Source organism: Eumetopias jubatus, unplaced genomic scaffold (assembly GCF_037043125.1).
Source record: "Eumetopias jubatus isolate StellerSeaLion01/CBP00866 unplaced genomic scaffold, mEumJub1_p1.0 scaffold_2, whole genome shotgun sequence".
Taxonomy (NCBI): domain Eukaryota; kingdom Metazoa; phylum Chordata; class Mammalia; order Carnivora; family Otariidae; genus Eumetopias; species Eumetopias jubatus.
The window spans coordinates 25221266-25240094 of record NW_028274808.1 but is presented as its reverse complement, the minus strand read 5'-3'; the positions used below and the strand labels follow the sequence as shown (position 1 = coordinate 25240094).

Here is an 18829-nt window from a genome sequence, read left to right as displayed (position 1 = left end):
ATGGTGAATACAGTTGATAAGACTATATTAAAAATAATAATTGAAATTTGCTAAGAGAGGGTGCCTGTGTGGCTCAGTCAGTTGAGCATCTGACTCTTGATTTCAGCTCCAATCGTGATCTCAGGGTCATGAGATTGAGCCCCATGTTGGGCTCTGCAATCAGTGTGGAATCTGCTTGAGATTCTTTCTCTCCTCTCCCTTGGCCCCCCACCCACTCTCTCTCTCTAGAATAGATAAATGAATGAAATCTTTAAAAAAATAAATTTGCTAAGAGAATAGAACTAAAATGTTCTTTTCACCCCCCCCCAAAAAAACAACACCTAAAGATAAATATGTGAGGTGATGGATGTGTTCATTAACTGGCTGATGGGAGTTTTTTCACATGTATACATATATCAAATCACCATGATGTGCACTTTAAATAGATTATAATTTTATTTATCAATTATACCTTAATAAAGCTGAAATAAAAGAAAAAGATAAAGACTGATCATGAAGAAAGAGAAAATCTTGACAGACCAATAATTACAGAGATTAAAGTAGTAATAAAAAATCTTCCAACAATGGAAAGGCCAGGATCAGATAGTTTCACTGAGGAAGTGTACCAAACATTTAAAGAAGAATTAATGTCAATCTTTCTCAAACTCTTCCAAAAAAAAAATGAACAGAAGGGAATACTCCCAAACTCAATTTACAAGGCCAGCATTACCCTGTTACCAGAGCCAGATAAAGACACTATAAGAGAAACAAAACAAAAAAACAAAAATAAAAAAAACTACAGGTAAATATCCTTGATATAGATGCAAAAATTCTCAACAGAATTCTAGCAAACAGAATTCAACAGCACATTAAAAGCATGTTATACCATGATCAAATGGGATGCAAGCATGTTTAACATACACAAATCAACAAATGTGATGCACCACATTAACAGAATAAAGGATAAAAATATAATCACCTCAATAGATAAAGTATTTGACAAAATTCAATACCTTCTCATAATAAAAACTCTCACCAAATTGTGTATAGAAGAAATATATCTCAATATAATAAGAGCCATGTATGACAAAGCCACAGCTAACATCATATTCAATGGTGAAAAAAATGAAAACTTTTCCTCTAAAATCAGGAACATGACAAGAGTGCCCACTCCCATCACTCCTCCTCAACTGAAAGTTCTAGCCAGAGCAATTAATCATGAAAAATAAATAAAAGGCATTCTAATTGGAAGCAAAATTTCAAATTGAATCAACATCAAATTGACAGTTGTAAGTAGCAGGTAATTTATAAGCCATTTATATTTGACCTTTATGTATATCAGAACTCCTTTTGCCTTCCTGTTTATAATTTGATTAGGTGATTAACAGGGTAACCTTCTGCCTTTCTAACAATACAACAGTTCTGAGGCAAACTGAGAAATATTTTAAAAATTTACCATTTATTGTGTTTTTATCTTTTAAAGACAATGCTATATAGCAATTTACCTGCTTCAATATTCACCAACCCTATGAGGAGGATATTATCATCATCACTTGACAAGATAAAGTTAAGGCTTAATGAAAGTAATTTGACCAAATTCACATTATACAACAGGGCTGACCTTAAAACTCAGATTTCTCAGATCCCAGAGTTCAACTTCCTTAATAGCTACTGTGATATTCTGCTGGGAGCTTAAAACACAACTATGTAAGTGATTTAAGGAGGGTCACAAATATGTAGTTTAGTACAAATCTTTATTATTTTGTTTCTTCCCTGTGAGAAATAACATGCAATCTCTCTCAGAATCTGTCACATCCACTCCTTCTTTTCTTTTTCCACTGCCACCATACCCAAAATACATGGTTAACAAGCCCTAAATTATCATTACAACTGCCATCTAATAATTGCCCTGTGACTCATCTTTGCTTTGTCTAATTCATCTTCCACATCATCTCTCTACTAGGCTCCATTTATCACTGTTACCCCATGCTTCAACTGTGCCAGGCAATGGGAATATAAAAATCCTGGAGTAGTTCCCACTATGGTAGGGAATACAGTATGATGTGCTATAGTAGAGATGCATACACAGTACAATTATGGCATAAAGGAGTGAGTAGCTAGTGATCCACTGGATATACAGATCTGGAGATGGCAAAAAGGTCTCACTGGTGACCTTCAAATATGAACAAAAAGTCATGTAATCCATGGTAATTTCCAGGGAGAATATTCTGTTAGACATAGAACTAAGTCTAAAATTTGGAGATAAAATTTAAGGGGTAAATATAAGAAGAGGAGTCACTTTAGTATATGAAAAGTAACATTTGAGGATATGAAAGAAAAGGAAAGAGAGGAGCCAGAAGTCCAGGGAGTTGTGAAATCCAAGGAGGAGAGGATATGCAATTGCATCAAATGCTACAGCTAAAGACTGAGGAGCTACTACTGGATTTTTCAGACAGGAGATGCGTTGCAGAGAAATGATGGAGCAATAGACAAGAATTAAGTCACAGAATATATACTAGGTGAAGAGGAGCTTGGCTCATAGGGGAGGACGTAGGAGGAAAAAAGAGAAGAAAAGGAGTACCTATAAATATTTGCAGTTGTGAGGCTGCAAAGTTCCTGCCAATTGTCCATTTTCTCTATGAAGAGGAATGCAAGGATGTTTGCTAAGAGATAGGTGTAAGGGTTGGGCAGGGTTTGGGGAGAATAGTGAAATTCTTGAATAGCCTCCTTGGACTATGGGAAAAGGTTGAGGAAGGCCAAAAAATACAGTGCTGGAGGTTCAATTAAAGGTAGTGAAATGGGTTCTGGCTTATATGTTTCTTAAGCTTCTCGATGGCATAGAAGAAATACCTGAAGATATTATCAATATTGCCTTGTTTACATGTTAACTCAAACACAATTAATAACTTAATATTCAGAATACATTGTTATCAGGAAAAAAATTCCTCGACTGTCAGAAAAGTGGATTCTGGTTCTGGAAATGCCACTTATTCTATTGTGAATGAACAATTTGCATCTTGGGAAGGGTTATAATATAGAGGAATGAGCAGAATATAGCAGAATGCGCGTTGAAGTCTGATGTATGTGGAAATAAATCTTACCATCTGTCTGTCTTTCAGTAAATTACACACCACTCCCCACCTGTATGACCTTAGGTAAATTACTCATCTTCTCTGGAGCTCAGCTTCTTATTTTAAGATTGTTGAGGGTAAATGAAGTAACATATATAAAGATTAGTGCTCAGTAAATACTACCGTCTTCTCCATTCCCCACTCGCATTCATTCCATGAGATTGGCCATCATTTGCCAGCTCTAAGAGACTGACACGAAGTGGGTACTTGGACAAAATCAAATATTTGGACTTCAGAGGAGAAAACCAGATCCTGGGCTGGGGTGAACCACCAAGGTACAGCCAACTTGCAAGTCTCTATCAAGTCAGATTCCTTTAAATCTTTATTTCTATTCTGTTTCTATTTCTATTCTTATTTTATTTATTTTTTCATCTTCAAGCCATTCTTAAAGACTTTAGTCTATTATTTTTTATTCCCTTTATTATAGATAAAAAGCTCACTCCAGCACTTTCTCATAAGGAATCTCAAACTGAGATCTTTGTTGCATTTTGTGTCTTGTCTTCCCTGTTAAACTGTAAATTCACAGTGGAGTATAAGGGTGTGAAAGAGGGAGTGTCTCCTCTGAATCTGGGACAGTGCTCCTTGCTAGGTGATCAAGGTCATAATCATGCTGCTATAATTCCTTTATTCCATGGTGCAATTATCAAAAGAAATGGAAAGTGCCTGTGGAAAAAAATTTTGAATGATGAGAGAATTTTAAAATTAGCTTTAAATACCAAGGAAGAGAAATAAAGAACAAGGGAGGACCTAGAAAAACCAAAAGACCAAAAAGATGTCTTGAGCACTTCAGGCTATGTGTTATTCATCTTTAGCCTAGTGCCTGGTGTGAGTACATGGGAGAAGGAAAGGGAATAACACATTCTAAATATGTGCTGTGTCAGATCTGCGTGATACATCATAACATATATTCTTTCATTTACTCCTCCCAATGAGCCATTAGATAGGCAATAATATCGCCTTTTTCACATGAATTTGAAGTTGAGAAATCAAATAATCTTCTTGTATTCTTAGATATTCAGTTGTAGAGCTGGTATTTGAACCCAGGCCTGCAAACTTCGAAGTTCATAAGGTTTCTACAGTATTATTTTGCCTATTCCAAGTATATACTGAACTGAAAACTTAGAAATAGATCTCTATTCATATAATCAACCATTGCTCAGCAATGGTAGCGATATTCCATGAGACAGTGCATGTAATTAAAATCTAGTTTATATTTTAAATGGAGGCAGAAGATGTAGATGTAGGTGAATCCTAAAATCATCACCTGTATTTATTCCTGTTTTTGTTTTGTCTTTACCACTGAACAAAGAAACACATCTAGCAGATAAGAGCTGTCTTGCTTTCTGAGATGGAGATGACAATATGAAGGTGCTTTCAGCAGAAATCTGAGTTGGGTTTTTTCCTTTAAATAGATGGGGATTGAGGAAAGTTCAATATAGATGGAAAAGGGGAGAGATTAAAAAGATAGGGAGATATTAACAATTCTTACCAGACAACTTCCAAAGAGAAAATGTGTCCCGTGCCTACATTCATGGCAAAGAACTACTAAGAAATACCTCTTATTGAAAAATATGGTTATTTCTGTCTTTAAAAGTGATGAAAATGAGTATAATTGTTCTACACACCCTTCATATGTAATCAAGATTAAAACACCCCTTCTTGTTGGTCTTCAGATTACTTTAATTGTATTTCTTCCATTGGGATGCCTGTCCTATTAAAGTATGTGCAAGACACTATGGCAGCACCACGGAAGGAGTAATTGATTATGGGAAGACAGAAGGAGATGTAGGCAAGATTTCACTGTAAAGATGAAATGAGATGAATCCTGAAGGGTAATAAAAAATTATCCAGAAGGTCACAGGCAAAAACAAAGATTTCATACTATTAGATTTTAAGTTGAAGCATCTAATTTCTTTTCCTTCCTTCCTTCCTCTCTCCCTCCCTCCTTCTTTCCTCCCTCCCTCCCTCCCTCCCTCCCTTCCTTCTTTTCATCTCTTTCTCTCTCTCTCTCTCCATCGATCTGTCATCTATCATTTGCTTAAGCTCTAAGATATCCACCATAGTCATCTAGAGAAAGCTGTGGTGTAGTGGTTAAATGACCTGGCTCTAGATCAAGCCTCACTGGGTGTGTACTTCAGCTCTGACACGTATAATTACTAACTTCTCTGTTTCACTCACTTGAAAAATGTTGTGAGGAATGAATGTGTTAACATATATAAATCATTTAGAATAATAACTAACATATTCCAAGGTTAGCTATCATTTTGTTTATTTACTTTGAAATATTCTGCCCCATAGTCAGAATAAGTCTTGAATAACTTCAGAATCAATGATAGAACTACACTAATTAAAGAATTTGATACAGAATAGTTCTAGTTTGGTAGGTGCTCAGATTTATATATAGGACTTTCCATCCCTTTGATCTTAGGTAAATACATAATTTCTTGACTTAGTGTGTTGATTATTGCATGGTGAAAGTAATAGATTAATTGAAAAGGGATTCATGGCTTACTTAAATCTACCATCATACTTGCTTGATCTATACAAACTAAGCCATTTAATATAAAGCTAATAGTAAATATGTAAAGTGTACAGTCAGTCCTGGCATCTGCCTTCCAAATTTTATTTTGAATGTCAGAATCTCAGAGGAGTGTCTGTCTTATATGAAATTAATGCACACAGTAGAATAAAATTCTCCCCTCTGGCCTATTCATTGTGTTTCACAGAGTGAATTTTAGAGTGCTTTCAAGTTAATCTCATCTAAATTATTTCTTGTAGTATGCTGGGTCAGTCCAGCATCCATTCATCCATTCACGCATCTATCCAAACATCCATGCATGCGTGTGTGCATGCTGCAGATATTTAAGGCATCTTTTACATGCAATGTAAATTTGTGAGATACTGGAAAAGAAATATTAAACAAGATAGACATAGCATTGTGAATGGTGTTCATAGGATGTCAGAGAAGACTGACCATGAGAGAAACAACTACAACAAAGATGATTTGATCTCTAGGAAACATAATTTCCCCAGGTGACCCTCTTTTTTGTCTAACTAATAATAACCATTTCCTTTTTAATCACACTTCTCTTTTAAATAATATTGCATCAAGCACAAAATTACTTGAGTGCTCTTTATGGAACACTTATCAGAGACACATATAGGTAGTGCTCCCATCGAAGATGTTTCATTTGCAAGAGGGACTGTATGAAATAAAGGGTAGCATTCTCATGGGGAAAAGAAGCAGAAAGGAAAGCTCACAGGAACGTGCCGCCGCAGGTTCGTCGGTGTGCTGGATGGAGAGGAGCTGGTGCTGAGGGCATTCTCAATGTCCTGATCAAGTTGGTCCAGTTTCATAATTAGCAGCACCATGGAGTCCAGCCGCGCCCTATCTCGATCTTCTCTTATTTCCTGAGGAACAGAACATGTTGTTACTGAATCTGAAAGGCCATTTCTTGGAAAGAAGAAAAAGTTCCCTGTTCCTCGATGTGACAAAAAGGACACTGAATAATAGGCAGCCTTCTACTCAAGGGGGAAAGGAAGTTCTATTCTGTATCATCAATGGGCTCTTCATTGGGAAGTTACTGACCTACTGCCAAGGAAGCATTTTACTTGAATTTTAAATATACATCTTCTGGGAAAAAGTACAATGGAAAAGAAGTAAAACATCAGTGAGGACTGATACATATTTACTACTTTTCAGTTCATTATTTTTGGGAAAATTTATACATTACTTTGTTCATGGTACAAATCAACTATGACATACTAATAACTGTTTGTGGTTTAAGGATCCATGCAAGAGAATATTTTTGAAAGAACATATCTGAGTATAGTAAAAAAAATGGGAAAATAAAGAAGGCAGGATTTCAGTCTGTGCAGTGGACAGGTTTTTCTGTTTGTTTTGCCTTGTACTCTTTTTAAAAAATTTTTATTGTTATCTTAATCACCATACATTACATCATTAGTTTTTGATGTAGTGTTCCATGATTCATTGTTTGCGTGTAACACCCAGTGCTCCATGCAATACGTGCCCTCCTTAATACCCATCACCGGGCTAACCCATCCTCCCACCCCCCCTCCCCTCTAGAACCCTCAGTTTGTTTTTCAGAGTCCATCGTCTCTCATGGTTCGTCTCCCCCTCCGATTTCCCCCCCTTCATTCTTCCCCTTCTACTATCTTCTTCTTCTTTTTTTTTTTTAACATATATTGTATTATTTGTTTCAGAGGTACAGATCTGTGATTCAACAGTCTTGCACAATTCACAGCGCTCACCATAGCACATACCCTCCCCAATGTCTATCACTCAGCCACCCCTTGTTTGTTTTTGTTTTGTTTTGTTTTTGCATGGGGCCATTTACCTACTGCTACTTCAGGCTGTATCATTGTCAATATTTCTCTGCAAGCTTCTTTTTCTTTCACTTTCTCTTGAAAAAAGCCCCCACAATTGTATATATTTTTGTAAATGATCATGGTTACACATTCTAAATTCTCTATAGTATAGAGATATGTTTATGGAAATACTGTTGCTTACAGGAATACCTAAAGCTTCTCATTAACCTTATAGAGTTATTTGGCCATGACTGCTTACTCTTCTTGCATATTCAAATCAAGTCAATTAATATTAGGAATCTATTTCCTGTGTGTTGTGTAAGGTATCAAGGTTGGGTAGAGTATTGGGTGGGGAAAAAAAGGCCATGGAAAGCACGGTAAGGTTCTTCAGAAGCAAAATCTTTTGAGAGATATAATAGACTTGGGGCTAGCCCTTTTGAAGAAAATCATTTGTCACTCATGTTGCCATCTTTTCATCTGTCTTTGATATTTATCTGGATGAAATCAGCTTTGAAAGGAACACCAGTAGAGACCTCAAAGGGAAAATATATCACAACAGAAGCTTGAGGGGTGTGGGTACAAGGGAGCTTGTGATGGTATTGGCAGTGGGATAGTAAGATGACTGCCTGAAATAGACCTTTTGTTTTTGGCATTTTTCTTTTAATCCCCTAAATTCTCTAGCCATCATTAGGAGGGAACCTCAAAGAACAGGGACTTACTAGGGTAATTTCATGGATTAAATAATTCTATAGGGGTCTCTGTATCCACAAGAGCTAGAGCAGATTGTTAATATTACAGAGCATTATTTTCCAGATGTCAAAGAATTGGTTTATTAAATTAAATTGTTTGAGGAATCATTAATTAAGCTTGGGTATTAATTAATACCCAAATAAGTTATTTGGGTAAGCTGAACTTGTGGTTGGTTTAACAGACTAATGTCAAAATGAAAGAGTTAGTCCTACTTCCAAAAAGACATCAATTTTGAGAATAAACTAAGAATTTTTTGTTGTGTTAATTACTTCAGAATTCTGTGCTGTGATTATTACTTAAATTTCCTTTCATTGTCCCTGCTGTCTAAAACATGTAATAAGGCTCTGACACAATTACAGACTCTTGTCATCATAAAGTTTTATGCTTTGTGCTTAAGAGGGTCCAGGATATTTGCAAACAGACTTAAACCTTACTATATATCATGTTCCTCAGTGTTACAGAACTTTGTTTTATTCAAAAGAGCCTTATTGGGGTACGTGGGTGGCTCAGTTGGTTGAGTGCCTGACTCTTGGTTTCAGCTCATGTCATGATTTCGGGGTCGTAAGATCGAGCCCTGCAGTGGGCTCCATGCTGGGTTTGGAGACTGCGTGGGATTCTGTCTCTCTCTCTCTCCCTCTTAGCCCCCACCCCACCCTGCTTGTGTGGGCACGCACGCTCTCTCTAAGAAAGCAAAAAACAAAAACAAAAAACCAAAAAAGCATTATTTATAGTAAAATCCTGCTTCTATGTTAAAATGGAGTCCTGGAAATATTGGAGATTATTCAGTTTAATTCTCTTTTAAATACTCAGAAAATGGAAAATCTGACTAAGAGATGACTCAAAGTCCTCTTAATTACTTCTCCAATGTATTTGCTTGTATAATTTCCTTCTTTTTAAACCAAAGTTGTGTTTGGCAAGACAATGTTCTTTGCACCTCTATATCCACATATGTTTTTTGTGTGATTTTCATTTCCCAATTATAACATCCTCAAGCACAAAAATTATGTTTTTCTACCTGGCAGATGAGTCAAGTTATACATTGCACATGCAATATGTTTTCAGGAATAACAATAATGAAATCAATGGGAGCCAGTGAAATAAAATCTCCCAAAGCCTTAGAAAGTATATCTTGATATTTTTCCAGCTACTAAGTTAATGCTGGATAAAGCAGGATGTCATGAGTTGTCCTAGCCCTACCAGCAGTGGTCTCAGAAACAATTTGTCTTTGAATTAACTGGATGCTGAGATTGTGCTTTAAAAACATTTTTAAATCCATGGGCTGAGCATCAAATTATTTCAAATGCTCTGCCAAAAGGAATAAAACCAAACATCCCTGGTTTAAATTATTCCTTTAGAGAAATAAGCCTATTGCTTTCCCCTTCCTTCCTGGATGCTTCCTTATTCACCACCCATCACACACAGCCTGAAGTGTCAAATACACAGACCAGTATCCTGTGTTATACATCCATAAAACTTCACAAAATAGAGTTGACTATAAATCAGATGTTTTGGATGAATTTTACTGTCTTTGTCTTTAAAGCCCAGATATTAATATTTTACTATTCTAACCTTTCATATGCCTATGGCTAAATTCCAGCAAATAGCTCATGCCTGAAAACAGAGCTGTATATTTGCAGGTTTTGGCTAGGTTGACATCTATAGTGAAGCTTCTATTTCATGCTTTCCCTGTCGTCCATGAAGAGGAACTTCTTAATAATTAAAGCTACCTGTTAATGAAGTTTTCAGTATTTCAATAACTTAACCCACTCAAATCAAGGCCAAGACATTAAATTCTCTCCCCTCCCATCTTTCCTTCCTTCTTTCCTGCAGTCATAGCTGTTATGGGTCAAGCACCATTAAAGGGACAAGATAGTCACCAGTGAATAAGAGACTAAAAAAAAAATCCTGGCTTTCCTGAATATTATAGTCAACCATGAGAAGACAGACAACAGAAGTTAACAAATTCATAAGTAGGATGGTTTCATATAGGAACAAGTGTAAAAAGCAAATAAATAGGGTAAGAAGCTACACAATCACTGAAGAGTGGTCGTCCCACTTGGCATAGAGTGACTGGAAAAGAGTTTTCTGTGCAAGTGAGGGCTAAATCATGATCGGGAGAAAAAGAATACAGTAGAAGAGATATATGGAGGTGGAGATGGAGAGAGAGAGAAAGAAAGTGAGAGAGAGAAAGAAAGGGAAAAGAAGGAAGGAAAGAAGGAAGGAAGGCAGGAATGCAGGCAGGCAGGCAGGAAAAAGGGAAGGAAGGAAAGAAGGAGGGAGGGAGGGAAGGAAGGAAGGAAAGAAGGAGGGAGGGAGGGAAGGAAAGAAGGAAGAAAGGAAAGAAGGAAGGAAGGAAGGAAGGAAGGAGGGAGGGAGGGAGGGAGGGAAGGAAGGAAGGAAGGAAGGAAGGAAGGAAGGAAGGAAAGGAGGGAGGAAGGGAAGGAAAGGAGGGAGGAAGGAAAGAAGGAAGGAAGGAAGGAAAGAAGGAGGGAGGGAGGGAAGGAAGGAAGGTAGGAACGAAGGAAGGAAGGAAGGAGAGGAGAAAGGAAGGAGGAGAACTGGGAAAATAGTATTCCATGCAGAGTGTTGAGTGACACCAAGATACTGAGACAGGAATGAGTTGGATGAGTAAGAGGATCGGATAAAAGGTTGGGAACGCCGGGAAGGAGAGTAACAGGGAAAGGAATGAGTGCTAGGATAATGTGAGCGTGAATATAAACAGGAGCCAAATTATATTCTGTTATAAAGGTCACTGTAAAGAGGTCAAATTTATTCTTTGTAGTGGGGCCACTGGCAGGATGTCAGCAAATAAGTGATCTACTGTGTTTTAAACTTTTAGGGTTCTTACCACATATTGACAACTAAACATTTTGGAAACGTCACCCTACTTTACAGCCAGTGATGCCACATAACTAATACACACTAAATAGTTCAATTTATCTTAAGATTATTTTCTAGTCCTATAGTCTTTTTCTCCCCCTGAAGTCTGAACTGGACCCACATTACGGTAATTATAAGGAAATAAATTTAAGAGCACACTTATCTTGATGAGCAATGAATAATATAAGGAATTGTTGAATATATGAATATATGAATTGAATATATGAATATGGTACACCTGAAACTAATATAACACTGTGTTAACTACAGTGGATTAAAAACAACAACAATAATAAATACTTTCATAGCATGGCCATACATATTTTGAAATCAAAGTGAAAGAAGAAGGCTCTCTTTGGGGAAGCTGTTTCTTGGAAGTAGGGAGTGGTATGTTGGTAAATGTTTAAAAACTAGATTCCACATAGAAAGAAAGTCCTGATTTGTAGCATGTGTCAATTTTCCTGCGACATAAATATTGCCATGGCCAATTTCCAGCTACCAACTAGACATTACTGAATGCAGAATTGGAAGAGATGTCCCAAGTTTTCTCTTGTGAGCTTATGTGAGCTGGTAACCAATAGTGGTAACTGTGGTTTAGTCAATGTAACAACATATTGAAATAATGCATTTTATTTATTTAATGCATTCACTTGCCTTAACTTTTGCTTTTGTTGCCCAGGTAGAGTTCAGTCTAAATTTTAGACTTAAATTTAGTGTTTTTCTGGAGACTTCTCTTTCCTTAGTAGTCCTCACTTACCCGTCTTCCTTGAACTATCCATTATTTATGTTTGTAAAATACCTTAAAATTCATTATAATTAATATATCCTTATACTTCTATTTTTGACAGTAAGTCAAAACATATTTCTTTGAGCAACTCATTATGTACTTGGGTACTTTCCTCAGAATTTAATAAATTAGACATCTAGGGCACCTGGGTGGCTCAGTCATTAAGTGTCTGCCTTCGGTTCACGTCATGATCCCAGGGTCCGGGGATCGAGCCCCACATCAGGCTCCCTGCTCTGTGGGAAGCCTGCTTCTCCCTCTCCCACTCCCCCTGCTTGTATTCCCTCTCTCACACTCTCTCTCTCTGTCAAATAAATAAATAAAATATTTTAAAGACTTTAGACATCTAGAACTCCAGGATCATGGCTATTGGTTCCATAGTGTCCTGACTTTGCAGAAGAATTCCAGGGAGCTCTAAGTCCAGATTACTTCTCTATTGACAAACTGAATACAATAGAGCCCATCTCTCCCAACTCTCTGTCCTGGTCTCTTTACAATATTACATTTTGCTTTCCTTTCATGGATGCAATTATTAATTTAATGCCATTTGGGTATCATTTATTCTCTCCTCAACTCCTGCAACCTGGTTTCATTCCTTCCAATATACAGAAACTATGTTTTGGAAGAACACCAATAACCATGATTAAATGCCCAAAACTTTTGCATCTAGGCTAGTTCTTTAACACTTTTATTTAACAGTAATTTGCTACGTTTATTGACCATCTCCTGTGTGCTAGGAAGCTACTATTTCATATTTGTAGTTATAATGTTTATAAACGCCCATGGAGTCAAATTTTGCTTTCCTCTAACTTCCCAGTTTCTCCCTCCAGAACTAGACAGCATAAAGTGGTGTCTATTCCATGAAAGAGTCTTTCAAATATTTGAAGAACTCTATTGTGCCCATTTTCTTCCTTTTCTAGGTGAATCATCCTCAGTTCCCTTAATGATTTCTCATATGACATGTTTTCAAACCCTCATTAGTTACGTTTACTCTTCTCTGCATATGACATGATTCTGTCAATGACCCAATTAATGGTTGGTGCCCAGAATTAAATATATTACTCTACACATTGTCTGACCAGGGCAGAGTAGGCAAGTATTTCCCATGTTCTATACACCCTCTTTAACACAGCTAAGAATTAAGTTGCTGTTTAGAACATGAATAGGCTATTCTTAATAGTATTGACATGATTTGCTTTTTTAATGAGGAAAAGCTATTTAGTTGCCTGTGAGCTGACCTTGAGCCAATGGTGTGATACGTGTCTCCTTTTCCCGATATATGCCTATGTAGCAGTAAGAACAGAAACATCCTGTTGTCTTAACACTGTAACTAGCTGTTGTCAAGGTATAGATAATATATGTCACTGTTGTAGAAGAAATTTCCAGTTGTATTTCTTTCTTAAACTCATCAGTGGGATACTTAGGGAAATTTGGAGAAAAACCGTTCAATTTGATTTGTTGTCAAAAGCCTAATATGGCCAACCCACATGGTTTTTCATTGGGAAATCTGAAAGATGATTTTTAATTACCCCCAGTAGCTATTTAGTCCCTGGGCAGTGAAGTCACTTTGATCGCAATGGGATCTGGGGGAGATAAACAGGGTTTTTAGGGGGTCATTCTCTCCAGGAATTCTCTGAACATGAGACTCCACTACCCTTCTTTCCTTCTATCTGGGGAAGATAATTTCAACCCTCCTCTTTCTCCAGATGCTCTTTATTGAACAACACAGGACACAGTACACATACACAGAGTGGGAAGGAGGTGAAAATTACCAGACATTTTACAGACTGGGCAAATATGAAGTCCAGAGAAAAGGAAACTGCCCCTAGAGATGCAGAGGCTCTGTTTTCCTAATACCAAGCATTTGGAAGAAAACCAAAAAAATTCAGTAAAAAACCTAAATGCTTCCAAATAGTGGACATTTGGCTCAGCAAATTTTGCACTGCCTGAATGTTCTGCTTGTCAGTGAGTTGTGGCATCACATAGACGGCCATAATAAATTAAAGGCTAGGCCAGGAATAGAACTAAGACTTCCTGATTCATAATCCAAGGTTCTGGCCCCTACACTGTCTTTGATTCTATATGCATCTTACTGGCTATTCTGGGCTGGTAATACTCCTTGTTCATCCGTAGTAGAAAGGGACCTTTTAGCAAAAGACTTGGCCCAACTTCATTCTGAATTATTTGATCTGCAGCCAGCTGGACTAGTATGAAATCTCATATTAGTGTTATACATTTCACTGGACAATAAATTCCGCACTCTAGACTTTCCTTTCTTAAAATAATATCCTGCTTAAAGAACCAGAAAGTTATTAATTTTTTTTTCTTCAGAAGCAGTGAAGATTTTCATCTGAATAGCAGTCAGAAGCTAAAGATAATATAATTATCCTATGTCAGAATTTCTAGGCAAGTTAAACGAGTCAACCTTAATTTTTAGTACATTTCAAGATGAAACTTATGTAGATTAGGAAGTAGGTAATAAAACAAACCAGGAACTATCTCCTATTTGCCAGATAGTCTGTTCAGTCACAAAATCTTTGCATGTTATCTTTAATTAATATTAACATGTGCCAATATCATTTTAGTATTAGATGACACAGAATGATAAATAATATCCTCATTCAAAGTTACTACAAGGCAGCTTTTAACTGATATGTAAATCATAGCTTTATCTTAAGTGTTTGTGTTCATTTCCTATGTATCTCCTCCCATTTATAAAGCATGGTGTAGAAAACTGGTTTCTCCTTCGCTTGATTTTTAAACTTCAATGAGGCTTCAGATAGAGCATTTTTAAGGTGGGAGTTCTGTAAATTGTTTACACAGTCTCCTGCATAGTTTCAAAGGACATCTATGCAGGTCCTAAGGAGTGCTCAGAAGTGGCAGGTGTGAATGGGGAAGAGAACTGTGTGTGCAGCAATTCCTTTCTATTCCAGGGAAATCTGAGGATGACTTCCTCCACGAGGTTTAAAAGCCCATTTTGGGGAGTGGGATATAATTTCTAATGAAATAATTTGGTAGACATTATGAAATCAGTCTCTAAGTGCTAAAGTTGAAGAATTGACCTTCAGGGACACTTAGTACATTTGTAGATACAAAGTCAGCCTTTCTGGGTTGATTATTTATTCTGTATCATCATGCCAACCTGATATCTGCAAATCCCTGTTGTTTTTGCTTTTTTTTTTTTTTAAATAATTCTCAGTAGCTCTGTCCTTGGGCTCAGATATTTAAGGATACATGACTTTTCTCAGTTTGAAAACAAGAAAAAACATCCATTTAACATTAAAATCCCATCGACTGTTTTCAGGAATATTATGATGATCTTTCTTTAGGTGTGGATAACAGAGAGAGACAAAAGTAAAAATTTCTTCCTCTTCCATAAAAATATATGATTTAATTTAGAAAAAAGTCTATATTGACCTGTCTTCAACTTTTCTAGTTTTACCTCTCACACTCTTTCTGATAATGCCCAGTGTTCCTCAAATGTCTGTCATATTGAGGACTACAACTACATAATTCTTAATATTTTTCTTTAAGTAGACTCACCTTTTTTTTACAGTTAAAAATAGATTTTTAAATATATTCATGCTATATATGTGATAATTTTATATTGTCCTGATGTATATTAAACAATAAAATTATCAAAATAAATTATTATACTATTTGATATAATCTCATGTAAACTATACTATGTTTTAGGAAATGCTTAGTTCAGAACTTCTTTTGGTTTCTCGAACATGCCATGCTCTCTCTCTCATTGCAACCAAGATTACTAGGTTTAGCAAAAAAAAAAAAAAATATATATATATATATATATATATTTGAATTTTAAAATATATATATTTTAATCTACATGAATACATGTAGATTAAAAAATATATATATATATAGGATTAAAAAAAAATATATATATATAGGATACCCAGTTCTATTTGAATTTCAGATAAACAAGGTTTTTTAGTATAAGTTTATCCCACACAATATTTGGGATATACTTATACTAGGACATTTTATGTTGTTTATCTGAAATTCAAATGGAACTGGGCATTCTGAGTTTTGTCTGGCAACTCTATTTTGACCCATGTAATCATGCTCCTTTGGTTAACATACTTCTCCCCTGCCTGGGTATAACAGAGGAAGCCTTTGGTTTTGAGTACAATGTCACTCTAATGGAGAGGTCTTACAGAGGTTGTTTCCTTGAATGAATGAATAGTAATTGCCTCTTAAGTTTAGTTATACAACTTCAAAGAATGGAAATTTCCTTTTCTCAGTGTCTTATTTAATGTTATAATCCTAGGCAAATCTAAGACTTCCCATTTTGGTTTTTCTTCAGTAAAAAATTAAATCTGATAAATGCATGAGGCTAATCTTTTTAGAATTGCAAATTTACTTGAATTGTTAATATTTTATATGAAATTTTCTAGGAATGAGTAAATTCAGATCGAAACTTTTGCCATTATATATTTTTTCACTACTATCATGTGCAATGTGTGTGTGGCTTCGTTGACACAGATGCAGAGTCCTCACACTGAAAAAGTATGGGAACTATTTATCTAGCTCCAGCTTCTCATTTTTTTCTGATGACTTACGTTAGCAAGTTTAAGACTTTCCCAAGCTACAAACTTAGGTTAATGGCAGGATTGGAAAACCAAGGTTTCTTGAGTTCATCTTTGCTTCAGGTTACCCAAGTAGCCATTAACAGTATTAGTCTTCCAAGGCACTTTCTTCAAGTCTACAGGTGACCTGAGAAGATATATTTCCCATACAAATTTACATGCAGTGAGAAATCTGGGCTGAATACATGTAGATTAAAAAAAAAAAAAACTTAGTCACACATGGGTGGCATCTTCTTACTGTTATTAATCTAAAAACTTAGAAGATAAATCATCTTATTGATGATTTGTTCCTTTCTACCACCTTCCCTCCCTCTATCCTCCTTTCATTTTTTTCCTTCCCTTTTCCCTTCTTACTTTCCTTCCTTTCTTCTGTCTCTCCTTCTGTCTTTTTGTTAACAATTAACTCTATCAGTGGTTCTCAAATATGACTATGCATCAGAACTCCCTGAAGAGCTGGTTAAAACACAGACAGCTACTGATTCAGTAGGTCTGTGATGGGGATGGAACATTTGCATGTTTTACAAGTTCCCAGGTAATGCTGTGGCTGCTGTATGGGGAGCTACACTTTAAGAACCTCCGAACCACATGTTAGAGTACTAGTTCTCAACAGTGGCTGATTATAGGTATACTGGTATAGTTTTGGAAACTTCCACATACTAAGGCTCCACCCACCAAATTTCATAGGTGTAGGGTGGGCCCAAGCTAGTGTGTTTTTAAAAAGTTCAACAGAGGGATGCCTGGGTGGCTCAGTCCGTTAAGCATCTGCCTTCAGCTCAGGTCATGACCCCAGCGTCCTGGGATCCAGCCCCGCATCAGGCTCCCTGCTCAGCGGGGAGCCTGCTTCTCCCCCTGCCTGGCACTCCTTCTGCTCGTGTGTTCTTTATTTCTCTCAATCTGAGAAATAAATAAATAAAATCTTTAAAAAAATAAAAAGTTCAACAGATGTATTCAAAGCATAGCAAGGGTTAAGAAACATTAAAATAGATTATAATTTAACAGATTCCAGAGAAAGCTATTCCATGGTTTCTGACAAAAAATAGCATAATAGGAATAGACTCTCATCCACAGTGCTTCCACAATAAGAAATCCATTAATCACTTATATTAACAGAATAATAAAAAAATACAACACATAAATGTCAAAAAAGGAATTTATAACATTCAAGACCTATTTTAAATCACTTGTTAGTGATTTAATAAGCAGAACAACAACAAAACTCTCTCAGGTAGCAAGGATTTAAAAGGTAATTAGAGGAAGTTTTGAGGATAAATATTAGAAACATTTCTATACTATTAAGAAAAAGTAAGAATACTAATTATCACTCATTTTATTTAATGTTGTGATTAAGGTTCTGGTCGAAGCAACAAAACAACAAACAGTAACAACAACAACAACAACAGAGTTGATTATATTACAAAGGAAGAAAGTTTGTACTTTAAAAATCACAGAGAATAATCTGATAATCAACAAAGAAAAACACAAGAACATTCTTATTCACTGTCATTAGCCATTTAGAAAACAGAATAGGGGCGCCTGGGTGGCTCAGTCGGTTAAGCATCTGCCTTCGGCTCAGGTCATGATCCTAGGGTCCTGGGATCAAGCCTGGAGTCAGGTTCCCTGCCCAGCGGGCAGCCTGCTTCTCCCTCTCCCACTCCTGTTCTCTCTCGCTATCTCTGTAGTTATCTCTGTCTCTCTCTCTCTCAAATAAATCAAATCTTCAAAAAAATAAAATGAAAAACAGAATAGAAAAAAAATAAAGACTAAAATATCTAGAAGTAACCGAACAAGAAATAATCGAGATTTTCATGGAGAAAATTAAAAATGTCACCAAAGGATGTAAAAGAAGACTGAACAAATGGAGAGGTACATAATTGTTCTGGATAGGAACATTCCTTCTAATATACTTTAAAGTGAATTTGTTATGTATGTTGTCTGTTTCCCCTATAAAATGTAGCGATCATTGCCTCGTTTGTTCACTGATACAACCCAAGAATCTAGAGCAGTGGTTAGCACATAAATATCATACAATAAATGTTTGTTGAATGAATGAATGAAATGTTAGCTGTCTTGCAATTAATTTTTAAATCCAAAGTAGTCTAACCCAAAACTCCCATGGAATTTTTTAAAATGAAACTTGCAAAGCTGATTCTTAAAAAACAAGAATAAAGAAATCCCAAAGGAAACAAACAAAAAACGTCTTTAGTATAAGTATCTTTAAGCATATATGAAAATACAGAAAAAATATAATAAACTCTGATGCTGAATGTGCCTGTCAGCTTAAAATTTGTCAAGATTTTGCTAAGTCTCTGTATCCCTCCCTACTTTTAAAAACAACGATATTTTAGGTAAATCCCTGACATTAT

At 36.1% G+C, this 18829-nt stretch overlaps 1 protein-coding gene across 1 annotated transcript in view; it reads right to left on the bottom strand.

The window, feature by feature from the left end:
* The window catches only part of DLC1 (DLC1 Rho GTPase activating protein), a 404280-nt gene that overhangs the window by 307792 nt on the left and 77659 nt on the right, over positions 1 to 18829 (bottom strand). Inside the window, exon 2 of the mRNA XM_028094146.2 lies at positions 6372 to 6521. Within this exon, the coding sequence (XP_027949947.2) occupies positions 6372 to 6521 (150 nt within the window). The remainder of the gene's footprint in view (positions 1 to 6371; positions 6522 to 18829) is intronic.